The sequence below is a fragment of the Synchiropus splendidus genome, chromosome 10 (assembly GCF_027744825.2).
Source record: "Synchiropus splendidus isolate RoL2022-P1 chromosome 10, RoL_Sspl_1.0, whole genome shotgun sequence".
Classification (NCBI taxonomy): domain Eukaryota; kingdom Metazoa; phylum Chordata; class Actinopteri; order Syngnathiformes; family Callionymidae; genus Synchiropus; species Synchiropus splendidus.
The window spans coordinates 9772203-9790318 of record NC_071343.1 but is presented as its reverse complement, the minus strand read 5'-3'; the positions used below and the strand labels follow the sequence as shown (position 1 = coordinate 9790318).

At 42.1% G+C, this 18116-nt stretch overlaps 1 protein-coding gene across 1 annotated transcript in view; it reads left to right on the top strand.

Annotated features, from left to right (window-relative positions):
* Window positions 1-4595: 4595 nt before the first annotated feature.
* Window positions 4596-18116, top strand: part of LOC128765828 (inactive dipeptidyl peptidase 10-like) — a 58457-nt gene continuing 44936 nt past the window's right edge. The window contains exon 1 of the mRNA XM_053876979.1: window positions 4596-5002. Within this exon, the coding sequence (XP_053732954.1) occupies window positions 4946-5002 (57 nt within the window). The 5' untranslated portion in view covers window positions 4596-4945. The remainder of the gene's footprint in view (window positions 5003-18116) is intronic.

Below are 18116 nucleotides of genomic sequence, written 5' to 3'. Positions count from 1 at the left end.
GAAACCAAACTGTTATCACCAGAACTGGTGCAGAGACAGAACAACAGCATTTCAAACCTAAACATTTGACTGTGATCCGAAACTGTCAAGCATCTTATCTATAATTACAGCTATCTGTGACGTTCCTGTATTAAAATTAACTTCAATTGAAATCAAATTCAGCTTTGATTAAAGAGTCACAAACTGAGTCTTTAAACACGTTGCTTCTGTTCCTGCTGAAAATAAATAAATAAATTAATCCAAACAGCCTTCAAAGGGAAGAATATTAATAAAGAAAATCCTCCAAAATCAGACTTTTTCTAAAAATAGGGTCCGGGCAGAATATTAGCAGTGTATAAATGTATGTAAAACTCTCAGCAGGTGGTTATTTTTAATTCATTTGTTCGCCTCTGGGAGGTGCAAATGATGGAAAAACAAAAAATAGCTGCAGGAAAGAGTGAGCAGAAGATGACTGCAGGGAGGAAATGAGAATTTGGCAGTGAGCACTGAGAGGAAGAGAAACTAAAATGAGCTAATTAAGTCTCGATGCAGGACGTAACAAACGGATAATGAAAATATTTAAAAATAAAAATTAATTAGACTGATTTAATTTGCATGTTGGTACAGTTATTTTCAGTTATCTTGGTTGTTGCTACATTAGAAACCCTTCACTTCTGACTTCATTGGTCATGTTACCAATGTGGGTTTCCTGCATCTCCATTTGCAAATTCGCTGCTCAGCAAGTGGTAAATAGATCCGAGTTACGACATGTGACATTTTTATTCCTGATCAGTTTACAATCTGGTTGCAAATCAATCGGCATGGTGAAGGCTGGATCACATGAGTTACGCTCCTCGCTGAGCTAAAACTATTCCATTGACTGTTATTGTCCAACTGCAGGCAGACTCACAAGCATGTGTTTATGTCCTACAATATGCCAGAATTAGACCACGTCACCACAAAGTCTCTGTGTAAGATTGCGGCTTGCACACCTGCAGGTCCGGAGAGATGTCCTGACCTATACATACAGCAGTGCCACTCTATGGCTGATTCCCTAGACAGCCCACATCTGACCTTGACGCAGTTCCTCCAGCTCCTCTCCTCGGAGACTTACCGCATCATATATTATTCATGCATGAACATACAGAAATGTAACACAGAACACAGCCTACATACAGCGAGAGAAGACGGCATCACGCAGACCCAATCACTGTGAAGAGATGAAAGTAGAGATGGGCTTATGAGGCTTCACGAAACACTGTCCTCATTTTCAGAGCCCACTGGATGGTACTTGCTGCTCTAAAATCTTCAGATTTGAACAACCATTACAGTGACGCCTCAGATCATTTTTAAACAACGAGTGCCACCTACTGAGCTTTGAAAACAAGAACACTGTTTCATGAAGCCTCACTGGTCCATCACTAGGTAAAAGAGAGAGACGCCAGGATGAGACTGAGATGAAGTCAGTGAATCACAACGAAGAGGGCAAAACTTTAGCATATGACTGCAATACAAGGTTTCAGCAAAACTCTTTTAAACCTGGCGTACTAGATAGAAAATGGCGATAATGTCACTTGCACAGTATGTTTGTGGCACTGCCTAAATTATTTTCAATAACAAGGCATCACTAAACACCACTTTTTGTGTCATGCTTTTTTCTTGTTTAACGTCGTATTTCTCAGTAAAAGGAGAAAGAATGAAACAGTTCTTTCCAACAATCCCATTCTCCCAGAGGGTAGCAACACGGAGCTGCTGCTGCTGACAAACACAGAAATTCAACGGCTGTCGGGAGCTGTCATTTGAACATAAATCCATGTTGAGTGTGAAAATGGAATAGATGTAGTGACAGTCGTGGAAATTCTCAGAGGGGACATGAGAAGACTGAAGCAGAGAGATCTCAGATATTTTTAGATGAAACGTACCAATGCACCTGAGCAGTGGACAGAAATAACTATGTTCATGTAAATATCTGACTGTTTACCCAAGATGGAGCACCTTCATCTGCTTAAATCAGAGGTTTTGGATGAGGTCCACCTCATGGTGACCATACCATTACCATATTATTATATAAGGTGACCATGTATTATGTAACTTGCATGTTATTATACACCTTTTCAGTATCTTTGATTTCAGTAGTCTTTGATTTCAGATCCACCCATCATTCAATCTTCTTTAATCTTCTGCCCATTTGTTTACTGTTAAGAAGCGTGACACCAGAGTAGAGATGAATGATGAGGCTTCATGAAACACTCATTTTAAGAGGTCAGATGGTGGCGCTCTCTTTTTAAAAGTGATCTGAGGTTCATTAAACTATATTTTAGAGCAGAGTGCCATTGAGTGGACTCTGAAAATAAGGACAATGTTTCATGAAGCCCCACCAGCCCATCACTACCTTACAGTAAGAGGTATAAATCGTAGCTTTTGCTTGTCAAAACCTGGAAGGGAACAGAACTGAAGAACTTCAGATACACCTCTTTCTTTTGGAACGTTTGTCTCCTGCTCACACTGGGAGGTGCTGATCTTCAAACTCTAAAACAAATCAGAGTCGTTTATTCTGGGAGCCACAAAAAGCATCCATCTGAATCAGACATCAAACACCAACAACCCTTCTTGTTATGTAACAGCGGCTCATCATCCGCCGGCCATGTAACAAGCGTCAGGGGATTAGAACACTTGGCACCCAAACGGGCCGGAACACAGAATCTGCTTATTCTCTAGCTTTGTCCGCAGCAGTCTCTCCGGCGAGCAGCTGATCCCTCACTGCAGAATGGACCAACAATCCCTCTATCCCCTCCCCCACAGACCTGGGTTCACAGAATTTTTCTGGGAGGAACCCACAACACCGCTGAGCAGGAAGTTTGAGATTCCAACATCCTGTGTTGCATCTTGATGCTCAAGCTTCTTTCTTTATCACCGGATTTGTTGACAGGTTTTTTCATCAAGCAGATCCAAAACACGTAGCTATCTGCTGTTCATCTTCCAGTCTCACTACAGATGAGGTATGGAAATAAATCTCCGGGCGTTTTGAAGGTTCCCTCATGCCCACATAAAAGAGTGAATCGAGTTTTAGAATGCAGAGACCTTTCGGTGCATGAAAGAGTGAGGTGTGAGGGGAAGTGTGGAGCTGTCCAGGGGAAAGGTCAGCAGGAAGCTGGAGCCAGTTTCAAATGCCTCATCGAGGACCTTCACTCCTGAGCGAAAGTCAGTGAAATAAACGCATTAATGAGAAACGTTAACATGGAATAAGGGAATTTTTTTGTTACCACCGGCTATAGAGAGTAACAGGAATACCTCTTGAAGAGGAATATACAAATATACTTTCTCTGCACTTTATTTAAAAATGACAAATTATTCAATTGAATTGTATCTACAGAAAAAAGCACAATTACAATTGTAAACATGTTATTTTTTTTTTTTTACCTTAACTTTTAAAAGAACATAACATGTTGAAACTTACATTTCCAAATACATTTTGTCCCATAACACATTTTTGTCAATATTACTCCCTCCTATCCAAAAAATGAGATACATTTGGTAAATGATTATTAAAAAACATTATGAACTTTCATTATCATCCACTTAATCGTTTAAATGTTGCGTAGAACTGCAGCCTCTTCCACCTTGCCCGTACTAAACGTCTGCGCTGCTACATGGCACTCTCACCTATGAAGTCTTTGGATTTGGACAACCATTTCAATGTGACCTCAAATAATTTTTAAACTGAGAGTAACACTGAGATGAAAATAACTGAAAGTAAAGGCGCTGTTTCATGAAGCCTCATCAGCCCCTCATTAATCCAGCTACATAGCGAGGGCAGCTACCTGGACTCTTACAGACACACACCACCACATTATTCTTGACAAAGCAATCTGTTAGGGAAGAACAAAAATATGAAATATTAAAAATAAAACCGAAAAAAACGTTGATTTATGAGTACAGGTGTGGCAATACATGACCTACAATGACTTCATAATTATAAATAGGACAGTGAAATTGATCTTTATCTCTTCATCTTTTTTTCCCTTCATTTTAATTATGTGGCCAAATGTGGCCCCTGCCCCATACTTTGGATGGATATCATCACTTCTACGATATATACTCAGGTTGAGATGTCTTCTGTCCAGCTGAGTAGCAAAGCGGCAGAGGCTGAAAACCTTTGGATTTTTGGAGAGTGAAAGAAGAGCAACATGACAGGGCTGATTTTTATGTAAACACCTTACCAGCACCTGGGACCTGAGATTCTCCACTTGTGTGGTGAAACACGTGGCAGGTCGCAGCCAGGGGGAATTTAAAGGTCCTGACTTGACTGTCATCACCCTTGAGCAGGTGTCTGCTTGACATGACGGGGCACCTGGTGTTCAGGTGTGATCTCAACACCAGCTTTGTGCTGCTCATATAATCTCATTGAAATATCAGGTTCTTTTTACTGCTGAATTCTTTTTTTAAATTCTCTATGATGTGAATTCAGTTGACACACAGACTCACCTGACATGAGGCACCGCCTCCTCACTTTTATTATTTATTTCTCGACAGGGAGGATGAGGCTGTTTTATGGCTCTACATTAGAAATCAAACCAGCCGCAGGACACCGCCGTTTCTGAGCGTCGTTTTTTTTATATCCAGATTCTGCCTCTTCGAGTCACGTGGTGCGTATGCCGGACTTTATAATCTCCGAGTTCACCAAAAGTCAAACGCAGCCAAATGCTTCGGGATCATTTCCAGTTTGGTGACTGACAGCTGATGAAAGTTAGTTGAGGTGGAATCGCGCTCTGCGCCGTGAGGTGTGACGGTGGTCGCAGCCGCAGCTGGGGTCTTCACGCGCACGCATCGCGTCACTGGCAGACGAGCGGCGCGTGCCAAAGAGAAGGGGCCAACATCTGGACGTGTGTGTGGCCGGTTCTGGTTTCGGTGGATTCTAAAGTGATTGGGAACGTTCTGCCTCGCGGTGACGGCGAGTTCCTGAAGCATGAACCAGAGCGCAGGAGCCGCGCAGCACAGCCGGAGATACTCAACGGACGGGAAGGTGAGACTTCCACTCTGAAACCGTGATTCGGTGCCCCTGGTGAAACTTTTTCTCACAAAGGGTCATTTTTGAAAAACATGTGCGGAGTTGTTTGGAGCTCTCTTTGGGCGTTATCGTGTGCTTGCCGCTTTCATTGAGAAACAATTGATGCAACTGGAGCAGGAGGCAGCTGCTGTCAGAAGAAGACAGTAATTCATTCATCCATTCAATGATTCATGGAGAGGGAGATGAACATTTCATTTCCGCCACTGGGTTTTGTAGAACGTTCAAAGGCTGTTTGTGAAGGTGTTGATGACACGCCATGAAACTTTTTATGAATTTCAATGATTTTGGGTTCTATATTTATTTATTTTTTTATGACTTTTTCCCCCCAATTCTTCACCATATTGACTCTTTTTGGCATCACATTTTATTTTTCATTTTTTTGTATTTGTTATTTGCTATGTGGTGACATCTTAATGGTGGCCTTTCTTTAGTCTCTATTTCAGCTTTTACTCTTTTGCTTGCGGAAGGTCAAACTCTCTTTATTTTGAATGGTTTCACACAGTACTTGTGTGATGCTTGGAAGCCTATTTCATGTACTCAAAAAACACAATTTACAGGGCTTGTGTTACTCGATATCTGGATTGAAAAATGGCCTGAACCCTTTGGACATCAGAGAGTTGTTTTTTATTTCAATGCAAAATACAACTTCTTTATCACTATTTCAAAACGTTGTAGTTTGAAAATGCATTGAGAGAAAGCTATATGGTACATGAGAAATGAGAGAGTTTCGGATGGGAGTAGATTCACCCATTTCATTTGTATGTATCAGGGCGTCACCAGGCTGCAGCCGTAGTGAATTACATATCATAAATGTTGTTTATGGCACGATCATGATCACCACTGTTGCGATTCACACTGCGTTTTGTCCTGCAGCTTTTATTGTCTCTGCCACCCTTTCCGCACGCTATTTTATTTCTCTTTTTTTTTGACAATCCATTACCTCCATCATTGTTTTGACAGTGCCTCCACTACTTTCAAGACAATGTGGCACATGAGTATGTGCTGCTTCTGGACGAAACAGACTCGCTGTCACTACGTTCCTCTTCAGAATCCGCGTCAGTAAAATCCGTTGTCAAGATCTCTGTTTTGATACTTTGATAGAAACACACCCACAAATGTTGCTCAGGTTGAAGTCACAGATGTCCGCCATGTGTTTGTGTTAAGTAGTTACAACATCAAGCTCCATATTTGCTGCTTGGTTTGTTTGAATACAATGACAGTTTTCTGACTTTGGTGTCTGAATGGTTAACAAAATAATAATATACTACATAAATATTATCGCTTGGACATTTGGTCAATTTCTTTGAGGAACAGTCTCTGGTAATGTCTTCATCAGCAAACATCGACTCTACACAGGTATTACACCTATTAGATTCATGTTGAAGTGGGCAGCAGCAGACGTCTGACCTCATGTCCCAGGGCAGCGCTCGCTTGGGGCCAGAAAAATCCTGGATATTCCAATTTTGACTGCTTTACTTGGTGGTCAAGCAGAGGTTGTTATGGGCCTTTGGATTACATTTGACCCCAGGGATGCCCAGAGGCAGTAACTCTGAAGGACGATGTCATCAATCTGTGCCGGGACAGAGGTCACTTCCCTAATTGTCATTGGTGAAGGATGGATTGCATGAGTCAGGTGTTCGAATAGATGGTGCTTTTTTGTGTTATTGACATGAGATATATTATATTTATATTATATAATATTATATTTTCTGCTCTCCTCTTTTTTTTAATAATACATTGTTTTCATATTTTGTGAATAACATTGTGACAGTCAACTTTTTGGCGACCATAAAAATATTTTTTAGTGTGACTTGAAAACACATCTAATTTTAATGAGCTCAATATATTTTATGTCTGACTACTGACAGTTCAACATTCTGAACTTGAGCTATGTGCCTGTTTGTGATAAATTTTCTTTCATGTTAATCTTTTGGGAATTATTAACGCACCGTCAACAGCAGCTCATACGTTATACTGAGCAGAAATCAATCACTGACATCAAGAGAAAACAACACTTTATGTTTAATGGTGAAGCTGACACAATGCTAAACAAACATTTGCAACACGCTTTCTCGCATTCTCACTCACCATCTCACACACAATTTAACCCTAAAATGGAAGTGACAGAACGCAGTCTGTGAAGTCAGAAACACGGTGGCTTTCATCAAAATACTTTTAATATACTTTTTGCCACCACACATTTTAAACATCTAACGCTGTAATATTATATATATATATATATATATATATATATATAATTTTGTTTTATATTTTGTTTTTTCCTGACAATATCAATAAATAAAACATATTTTTTCTTTCACTTTCTCCTTGACAGCATTATTCTCGAATGCAATGCTATTATTTTTCAAATTCATTTCAGGTATGGCACCAGCATCCCGACAGGAAAGTAGTCTCTCACAATCCATCTGCTACTGCTTCCACACTGCAGCCATATCCTGTCGCGATCCAGTCCCATATCACTGTAACATAAAGAAAGGATCTAAACAAGCTCTGAACGCGAGAGCAAGTTTTTCACACGGCTCCTAAATACAACACATGCCTCTCATCTTCTCAGCTACCGGCAGCAGCTGGAGCTCAGCCCCAAAACTCTCTTGAGGCCTGGTGACATATTGTTTTTGGATAACATCGCTCCTGATGGGGGAATACTGACATGGCAGGATTGACATCACACAGTGGAAGCTGAACAAGCTCGGCCGCAAGGCGGAAGGATTATCTGTGAAAAATATTTGGGAATCTGTAGTTGACATTTGAATAAAACCTCTGTTTGGTACATACGTACAGGCACGTGCACACACTCATGCTCGCGCATGATTGGTTGCAAATAGTGATGGTAGGAGGCATTCTGGGTTTAAAAATGCTTGTTAAAAGTCAAAGAGAGTGCCCTCTAGTGGGCACAGAAAATCATGACATTGTTTCATGAAGCTTCACCAGCACTAGTTGCAACAAAAGACAGACGTTTTTCAAGGTACATTGATTCTCATGGGACTCGGCGACAGTTGGCTAATGAACATTTAGTATTTAGCATAGCATTGTGTTAATGGATATTATCATTGAACCATTGAAAGTGACTGTCTTGTTTTATTTTGACCAACTAGTAGCGACAAAAGGATTTTGGCTTTGACGTTGTACAAAGTGTGTTAAACAAGACTGATCAGCTGCTAGGTGTTTCTGCCTTTATCAAAGGAGGTCACACTTTTTTTTAAATGGTGAAAAGGTCTACTGAGAAGCAGAAAATTTGACGCTCAGAGTCGATGGAACAAAGTCCTCTGCAGTCTCTCTGTCGCATGGCAAGACAGATCGAAGGCATCCCAGCGCTGCTTTCAGACATCTGGGTTACGCCATCTGTCACTTTATTTACTGGCTGCGACAGACAAGATGAAGTCATGAGTTACAACTCTGGGAATGAGTTCAATTCTTACTTTGCTGAAGCATCTGCTGTTTTTGGTGCTTAAGCCTCTCGGATTTCATGACAGGACTAATTTAATTTGAGCTCCCAAAACGGGCACCGACGACAAGAACGCGTTCTTTTAAGCCGATTATCAAGCGTTTTTTTGTATCGAGTTCAGGTCTTCGTGAAACCAGCTGGAGGGCCAATCAGGGTGTTTGTTCTGGATTTATTGTGATTGCAGTTGCACAGCGGCGCCGCGCAGCAAGAGCGTCGCTGGTGCGTCAACCCGTGCGACCTGTTTCTACCATTCTTTTCTTGGCTGCCGCTGTGATTGTTGACTTTTCTGCAAACACTTATGATACCTGCCGTTCAGCGTGATTATGGCTTTTGTCACTTCTGCCAAAGGCTTCTTCATACAATCACACAGCTGCAGACTCATGTCAGACCTTATTGAGGGTAAAAAAGAAAACCCAACGCACTACACAACCGTCACAAGCATCGATAATATGGTGCCGGGGGTGGCTCCGATCTGGGGAGGGGGGCAACAGTGTGTCGGATTTCGACAACGGGGAACACAACAGCATTGTGCAATGCACATCCTTCACAGTCCTCCTTAATGTTCTACCTTAAAAGGCGGAGTCGTGCTCGACTGACGGTGAGGAAGGTCTGACATTGGAATCATATTTTACTTCATATGTATATAATATAGATAGATTTATATCTATCTATATTATATATTATAGCATTATTATTTGTTAAAAATTATCGTTTTATCGTCCAAGAAAGCTAAAAAAAGCTAAAATGTTTTTTTTTGTGTATTGTATATATATATATATTTATATAATTGTAGTTTTATTATTTATTAGAAATTATTGTTTCGTCCCAAAAAAATTTTATTATTAAAAATTTATTATTTTTTTATTAATAATATATAAATTTATATTTTATTATTATTAAATATTTTAATGTATATTATTTAAATGTGTATTGTATATTTTTAAAAAGCCTTTTTCACACATGGGTGACAAAGACTGAGATGAAACTTCTAAACAGAGTCACAAAACCAGTTTTATAGCTTGAATCCATGTATAAACGGCTTTGCAACAATAGGTAAACATATGTTTTGATTGGCTTGTACAACATGGCTTGCCCAGCTCGTGTTGATGCCTGTAAATTGTGTGTGAAACGGCTTATAAAGTCACTTTCTTTTCCTTCACCTGCAGCTAAATGGCTCTCAGCTTGTGCGTCACTGTAACGGTGGTTTACATTTGCTGCTGACATCAATGGCTACAGTCTACGACTGCTGAAACAAAGCGATCTTCATGCAAAACACTCATTTGAATAAATTAAGTTTAAAATATCCTCCTTCGCAGACACAAAAGAGCTTTATATAACTTGTTTATTTTTTTGTGATTTCCATAAATAGCGCTCCTTGAAGAGCGACAGCATGGCAGGGTATTTTTATAGAGACGACAGGTTGACTACAGTAACAGACAGAGTCTAAATAGAACAAAAGGCTGTTTTTCCTGATGTTCAAGCGGAGGGAGAGGTTGATTCAAGTGAATTCCCAGAACTCTTGGGCCCCACTGTGGATCCAGCTCTTGACATGTCTTCCATTCCTCACATGTCACATGGGGAGAATGATGCTATAGTTCAGTAGGTTGATTACTTGAGAGTGTCAGTGCATGTGAGTGTGTGGATGAATGTGGGTCGGGAGGACGATCTGTATGGATGGAGTGTAGACTCGGTAATGAGCTCCCTTGTTTCACTTGACCCAACATACTCTGCTCGTGTGTGTGTGTGTGTGTATCTTTGTGAGAACCTGTATGAGTTTTCAATCAACAGAGTGAGGACATATTGGAAGGTCCTCACTACATTTTGAGGGATAAAACTACAAAATAGCTAGTGCATGCATGTGTCCATACTTGTGAGTATCAAGTCTTGTCCAGCCACCTTCCTGTGAGGACATTTTCGTCGCAGGAGTTAAAATGCCAGTAAAAATAGTTTGTTATAATTTGGTTTTGGTTTGGTTCCGAGTGCTGGTTAAGGTTAGCCATTTGTTTTGGAGGGTTAGGTTTATGGTGAGAGGCTGGGGAAAGCTTTATGGCAATGAGAAGTCATCACAAAAATAGCACAACTGTGGCGTTGTCTGTGTTTCTGGCCTGTTCTGGCCTCAATACGAGGATGAAAACATCAAGTTAACAGGGTCATTATAACCATTATGACAATGAGTGGTCCCCAGGAAGATGGTGCGACAACCTTGTTTGTCCGTGTGTGTCTCCAACCTAATAAATGTTTCATCTCTTAGAAGCTTTATGTTGAATGGCTGTTTCCTTTTGTAGAGAGGGTTAGAGAACAGATAGCAGCACATCGGACTGTACACAAGGAGAGAGTCCTGACCCCTTCAGCAGCCCATGCAGTCCAATTGAATTGTGTGTTTCCAATAAAAGCTCATTCACACCACCAAATACAGTGGGCAGAAGTGCACAATTGTGTCAACATCGCCGGTCATTCATTCCACACACGCACAGATCCCAACATGCACTTCAGGTAAGACCTCATTAAAGCCATCCTGGTGGCGAAGGAAGGTGCTCAGCTTCTCACTTTGTCTGCTTATCGGCAAATTCACAACTCTTTTGTAGTCCCTAGCTGTCAGGGAAAGAATGTGGATGGTTTCCTTGGCAACTCCGGCGCACGCATTTGTTTGTGGATGCCTTCATTGGAAGCTTTCAAAGGGATATTTCCTTCAACCGCTGGCATCTTTGGGGTCTTTTTCAACTCACACACGCTAATGGAGTGGATGCAAGACACGTCGCTGAGAATCTCCGGAACACTGTTGGACACCATGAGCCACTCGGATATGGCTGACATTTAACTTCTGTGGCGCAGAAGCTTTTAAATGGTGCATGTGTTGGGCAGTAAGAGAGAAGCACCTGGCTCCACAGAGGAATTTGGAAGTGTCCTGCTTGATAGCGATTAACGTGTCAAGGTGCAGAGAGTTTAGCCTTGTGTGCACTTACAGTATAGGCCAAACTCTGTTTAGCCGTGTTGTCCTTGAGGTGTGTGCAGCCTCCTGCTGGTGTGTTCAGGATCCTCTTATCTTCCGTTAGCAGACCTTCTCATAAACAGCATTGGTTTAATGAAGCCACGCTCGTCCTCCACAGCTTCCTAGAGGTGGCGTCGTATCTTCGTCCGGTGCCTCTGTGAGCCGCTGTAATAAGGGCAGGAAGTGGGGGCAACGTGAGGCTCAGGTAGACGAAGAGGCAGATGTTTGATCTGGCTCATTATGCTCATCCTGCTTTGGCTCCATGGTTAAAGGCTGCGCAGACATGGAGGCTTTGATGAAGAAAACATGCTTGAGGAGCAAATCCTCAGGGAGTCTCTTCGCACACGCTGTGCATGGATGTGCATGAGAGGATAAACATTGGTATATTTAACAACGTGGAGGAGTGTTTATGCCGACTCTGCAGCTGCATCATTTATGGATAGTGAGAGCCTTCATGAGTGGGAACATGAATAAATGACCATTTCACATCACAACACATTATAAATACTGTTTATTCAATTGTTTTGTGACATTTATTGCAACAAGTTTTACCTGGACACCAGGAATATATGAGGTGTACATCATAATGCTTCAAATAATCCCACTTAATTCAGTTTTATATTTTTATTTTCGGTTTATTAAACCTGTAAAACTCTGATCCTGTTCTCGCCTCTTGTCTCATGCTGTCGTAGTCGAGCTTTTTTTGTGTCTCTGGTCCTATTCTGTGCGCTGTTCCTGACCGTGTTTCCTGTGTTTCTGTCGCACCTTTGGTCTGCAGTGTCACACCTCTGCTGGCAGTGTGTGTGCGACACGTCCCACCAACCGCGCACCCCACCAGGTGCCCTTGAATCATGCTGTTGAATGGAAGCTCATGTGTTGCCTCTGCTCAGCCAGGCCCTGTGCGGTATTGCCATTCTAGCAGCACTCTCTCAGGCCCGGTGCTCTTGTGACACCCTGTTGACGCCCCCGTAGGTGTGCTCTCCTGTGTTTTCAGGTGCCCTTTTGTCACGTCCCTGCTAGGTCTTCTTGTTCCTCACCTCGACTGTGTTTTTGTGTTGTGCCTCTGAGCAGTTGTTAAGGTAGAACACTTGCCAAACATGCATGGAAGTCACATTTTGTGTGGCATTTTTTAGTCTACAAATAAGTGTTGTTGTTGCCTTCATCATAGTTTTGAAATAATAATTTCAGAATAGTTGCACTATTTATGCATCATGAATTTCTTGAATATTATTTACTAGAAAATGCAAATTAATGTTGATATCCACTGATTAAAACCTACATATCCCTAAAAAGACAACATCCTTCCGTCTCTTCCATTCTCCGGTTGTGTGTCCTTCAGCAGAGAAGACTGATGCGTGCCGAGATTAATTACACAAACAACCTCGCTGACACACTTCCTCGAGACATGGCAGTCAAGCAGGGGGAGGTGCATTTTTTAATTATTAAGTCAGTTATTTGTCACTTAATCCGCTGCCTGTTGACAAAGAGGCGGATGAGTCTCAACTTGTTCAGGTTCAAGAGGTTTATTAACCGATGAACGCAGAACAGCATGACCCAGTTGGTCAAAGGAAATCTGCATCTACATGTTTTGCTTCTTCATTGAGAACATTGAAGCACAATGCAGTTCAAAGGTCAGAGCTTTATGGTTAGTCTTAATAAGAGAGAATTCTGATCTGGTTTTTGAGGTGATTTCAACTTGTCAGTTTGGTTAAAGGTCGTGGAGAAATGTACTGGGTTGAGTCCCTATTTTTTGCCAGCAGAGGGCAGCACCTTCTCACGCTGGTGAGCGTTGCTCTCTCTCCATAGGTTGTATTTACACACACTCAGTTAAAATATATTTTTTTTATTTAAAATGCTTATTAACACGACGTATATCTGTTTATATGTAAAAATAAACAAACAAAAAAAGTAGAGTAGGATAGTTGTTATTTTCATCTCCATGACAACCTGAAAATGTTACTTTCATCCAGCGTGAGTTTAAGCACAAAACTGACCACATATGAGCTTGTTCCACTGAGAGAAGTGTTTATTTTGGTGCTCCATGTGGTAATCCTGTCACATCCTAAATGATTAACAAGCTGCCATCTGGCCACAAGATGTCACTGGGCTTCTTCCACCATCCAAAAGAAAGTCATATATTTTTCTGCCTTCAGACAGGAGCGATGATCTCTCCTCCTGATACCCAGACACATTTAGGCAGCTAATGACTGGGACCGAATAAATGACTCGAATGATGACCGGGTCTGTCAAGGACTCGCAGGGTGATCAGGTAGTGACATGTTTAGTGGACCGGTGTGTTGGCGCAGACTCTGACCTTCGGAGTCTCTCTGGACTCCCGTACATTTATAATTCATGACTCATGCCTGTTTAATTCACAAATGCAGTGAAAATAACGTAAACAGACCTTGCACTTCGGCCTGTTGAGGGAACTCTGGCGATAATGTACCGTGGGAGGGTGCACCTGGAACGGAGTGGGATTTAGTGAGATTGGCCAGAGGAAAACGGAGAGCTGCTGCCTGGTGTGCCATCAGGACAGAACATCTACTGGGACTGCACCTTGGACCAGATTTCACATGTACAGCAAACAAACATCGGCACCAAATACTGGTTATCGACCTCAATGTATACTAATAACACATACCGTATCAGCCATGAAAAAGTTTTATAGTTTTTTTGTATCAATACAACTTACAAAAACTATGATACTGCACAACCAGGACACATTACATTTACTGCTCTGGTCTCCATTATATCCAACTGCCTCTACTACGATAAAAGCAAGTGTCACGTTGTGTTAAGACGTTTGTAACAAGATGTTCGCGGAAAGCCGTGGCGGAACGCTGTGAGGAGACAGACATTAACGCAATTATCGGATGACGTGATCGCAGAAGGACATCAGCTGCATCTCCCCTCACTTTTAGTCACTCACATGAAAGGATGCATTCAGGGAATCATCTCTCTGAAAACCCACCCTCATCTTCCCCGAGGAGCTTCAATCACAGATGTTCCCGGCGTCTCAATGTGAAAGGAACATCCTCAGTCAGCAGTCATGTTCATGAAATGGTCCTGCATTTATTTATTTTTTTGTCTTAATAGCGGCGCAGTCATGTTCGACAAAAACAATAGAACCGGCTCACCATTATTGTTTCCCTCCCTCCTTACGCACCAGCAAGTCCTCAGGTCCAAGACCCTGATGGAAGCCAGCAGCCGCCGTGCTTATTAATTTCCCAGATTATTGTCTTCATACATTCCTTGATTGAAATTCATCCCGAGCCTTGAACCGAATCTATTAGTGTCAAATATCAGACACAATAATAGAAGAAAACCATGAAATGGACAAGAAATTGAGTGAAAAAAATCGCCCTGATATGCAGAAGGAAATGGTTTTTACAAAGCTCTATTGTTTGAGATTCAATTCACCCAGAGAGATAGAGATATTTCGGACCTGTCATCGCCATTTTTGCGGAAGGTGCAATTTTTCCTTGCACTTGAAGGCATCGGTCCGCATGTGCTGGAATTATTTTCCATAACTAAATCAACATATACATGAGCACTGCTCTCTAGAAAGCTGTTGTGAGGGGTCTTGATGATCATGGTTTCAGGAAGGTGGAGTTATTGAAGCCTCAACTTGAAGGAATCTATTTTTGACTCCACACTTCTTCACTGGCATCACTCAGAGTTCACCCAAATCTATTTCTTTAAGTTGCCTCAGGAGGTCAGTCGGCTGCTGCCCATAATTGAAACTCTTGCTGGAGAAAATGTGTTAACCAGGTCGCCAGCACCTCCTGCATCTTAAAGCTTATCATCATCTGAAGAGCGTTGCGCTCCGACGAATGTGGTGTGGAACTGGTTTTTACTCAGTCGCTTTCTTCTGTGTCACAGTGATTCACGCAAATTTAATGAACCACCTTCTGTGAATCCCAAAAAATAATGATCAAATTGAATGTTTTATTTCCTTAAATTCCCGGTGAGAACAGCACTGCTTACTGTCACCACCTGTTTTCTTATTTTCCACCGCCAACGCAGCTTGATGCCATTTCAAAAATCTGAGTTGCCATAGATGCGATAAGCATAGAGCCACAAAAAGTCTGCAAATTAAATTGTATGAGGCTTCAAGAAAATGATAAGAACTGAACTCTCTCTGCTCCTTTTCAATTCAAATATATGAGGCGAAGTAGTTAAAAAAGAGCAACATTGTCTTCTGCGGCGAAGAGTTGCTGATGCCAAATACAAGTAACATCCGACTTAAGGGGTCGGTTCCGACCAACCGGTCGTAAGTCAGATTGGACATAAGTCGAATGCCATTCAAAATAGCCGACGTGAGGGTTATAGCTACTACTGTAGTGGTAGATCACTGCGTGAGAGTGAGATGCTGGGATACTGTGCTGCTGTAACTGTTGTACGTGATGCCGAGCTGGTACATGCTGCGGTGCCAGACATTGAATAAAAAAAAAAGTAAGCATCTTATGGCCGTGGGCGTAAGTACGAGTGGACGTACGTCGAGCAGGTCGTAAGTCGGATGTTACTTGTAGTGGTGTGTGACACGGTCAAACGCCGTGCAGCGTAGCCTGAACGATGGTTTTAATGATGGTTAAGCTGTGCATCTGTGATGGCTTTCGAAACTTTCACAGCATTAAACATTCATTCAAACAATTTATATTTATAAAGGGTATAAATAAAGTCCTGTTCCCGGGGCTGCGATTGCCAAGCAACAGCTGCAAAAAGGGTCGCTGATCAGTGAATATCATATTTGGTGAAACTACCAGGTGGTAACACCCTTCTCATGGAAACCAGTGTCCATCGTCACTCCCATGGCGTAATAGTTTGTCGTCGGGAAAGTGGACTCTTGCGTCCTATGCTGACGAAAAAGGCAGCCTTCCTAAAAGAACATGACCAATTGGGAGCGGTCATTACAAATGTGTAAAGTGTGTGGGGAAATGGGGAGACGTGCTGATGCTCTCTTCAGTGAAATACACTGGATGTCATTTGCTATTTATAACCCCTTACTAAATAACTAACTAACTAGAATGAATGCCATTCCATGGCTTACCCTAACTTCAACTGCCGTCTGCGTGTTGCGTGCCAAAGGCTGCCTTCTTTCTCAGTATAAACTTTCCCGACGTCATTATATGATGCCATGGGAGTGAGGATGTGCTGCATTATACAGGCACTGATAATTGGAAATTTAAGCTGAGAAAACAGGGCGTCCATTTTTTCATGTTTTGCAGTTCAGGGTGTCGCCCACCTAGCTATGAGCCAGCCCACTACATAGGCAGGGATCCCTTGTGCTTTTTTTTGCTACTGTTACCCATGTTAGTCCAGTGGCGACTCAAGCCTTCCTAGTGGTCGCTTTTTCTTGGCCTTTGATTTTCCTTTTGAAGTTTCTTTGTTGAACCAGTGACCAAGGGACAAGTGTGGCTAATTTAGAATTAAAGGTGGAGAAGCAGTGTGCGTGCAATGAGATAAACAGTTCAAAATTACACTGAAGTTGGGGAGGACTGTGTGACAGGGGGCCCCTGTGAAGCGCAGACTGAAGAACCACCTGAGGAGCCAATTTGTTTTATTTTATATTGAGCCAACATTTCTCACTAGAGGCCTGCTTAGTCACCTGAATTCTGGGTGAGACCACTGCTGAAACAGGGCAGGGAAGCCAACTGGAAATCCAAGTTGAAAAACCAGATGCCAGTACATTCAGCCAGTCAGAGCCATGTTCAAACAAATTCAGAATTTCAAGGAATTTTAGTCTCAAGTGCCACTTCAGGGTGTAACTGCTGTGTCTTATATCTTTTTAAACAATCGATTCACATGCAGTAGCAGCCCTGAAAGATTGTTACAGAAACAAACACACACACAGGCGTAAGCATCAAGCAGACTCAGAGATTTCTTCAGATTACTGGCTGTGTCCAACTTGACTTGATCGCTGGTGTGTGGCCGCAGAGTTGATAAGCAGTCTTCCCGTATCTTGAAGGGGAGGCTGACATATAATGGCGAAACAGACCAAGCCTGTCTTCTTCACACTGAACTTCATACTCATGGAGTCAAACTGCTGCTTCTCAGTTTCCTTTAGTCCCAGATGTATCGTTGCTCTGCTGTCATAATGAACTTTAGGTTTAAAAGGGTCATCGGATCGACTGTCTCTCGCACCTTTGCCTTCCTGAGAAATCCCCATTAAGCAGTACATTTGAGCAATATCCCCGTTTCTGTGTGAAGAGAAAGTACGGTGGGACCCTCTGGGGCTTGACTCCTAATGCCATAGCTGGAGGCGGCTCTCAGTTTATTGTTATGATTTGCTGGTCAGTGTGATGAGGTCCCGCGGGGCTCCCATTGGCTCCCTCCGCCCACTCCTCTCCAGCATTTCTCAGCTCCGAAAAGTGGATGGCAGCACACCAGCAGCTCTTGAGTGGTGATTCTCTTAGTGCGGAAGAGAGAGATGAGCTAATTAACGATGCACCGAGTGTGAGACAATGAAAAAGTACTTGGCGTGGTATTGAGAGAGTTGTCTGCTAGAATCATTCGGATATAACTGAATAAAACATACTTGGGCGCTGTCAAATAATGTTGAAAGCAATTGACCTGAGCTTTCTTTCTGTATGTGACACATCTCAAATTGTGGT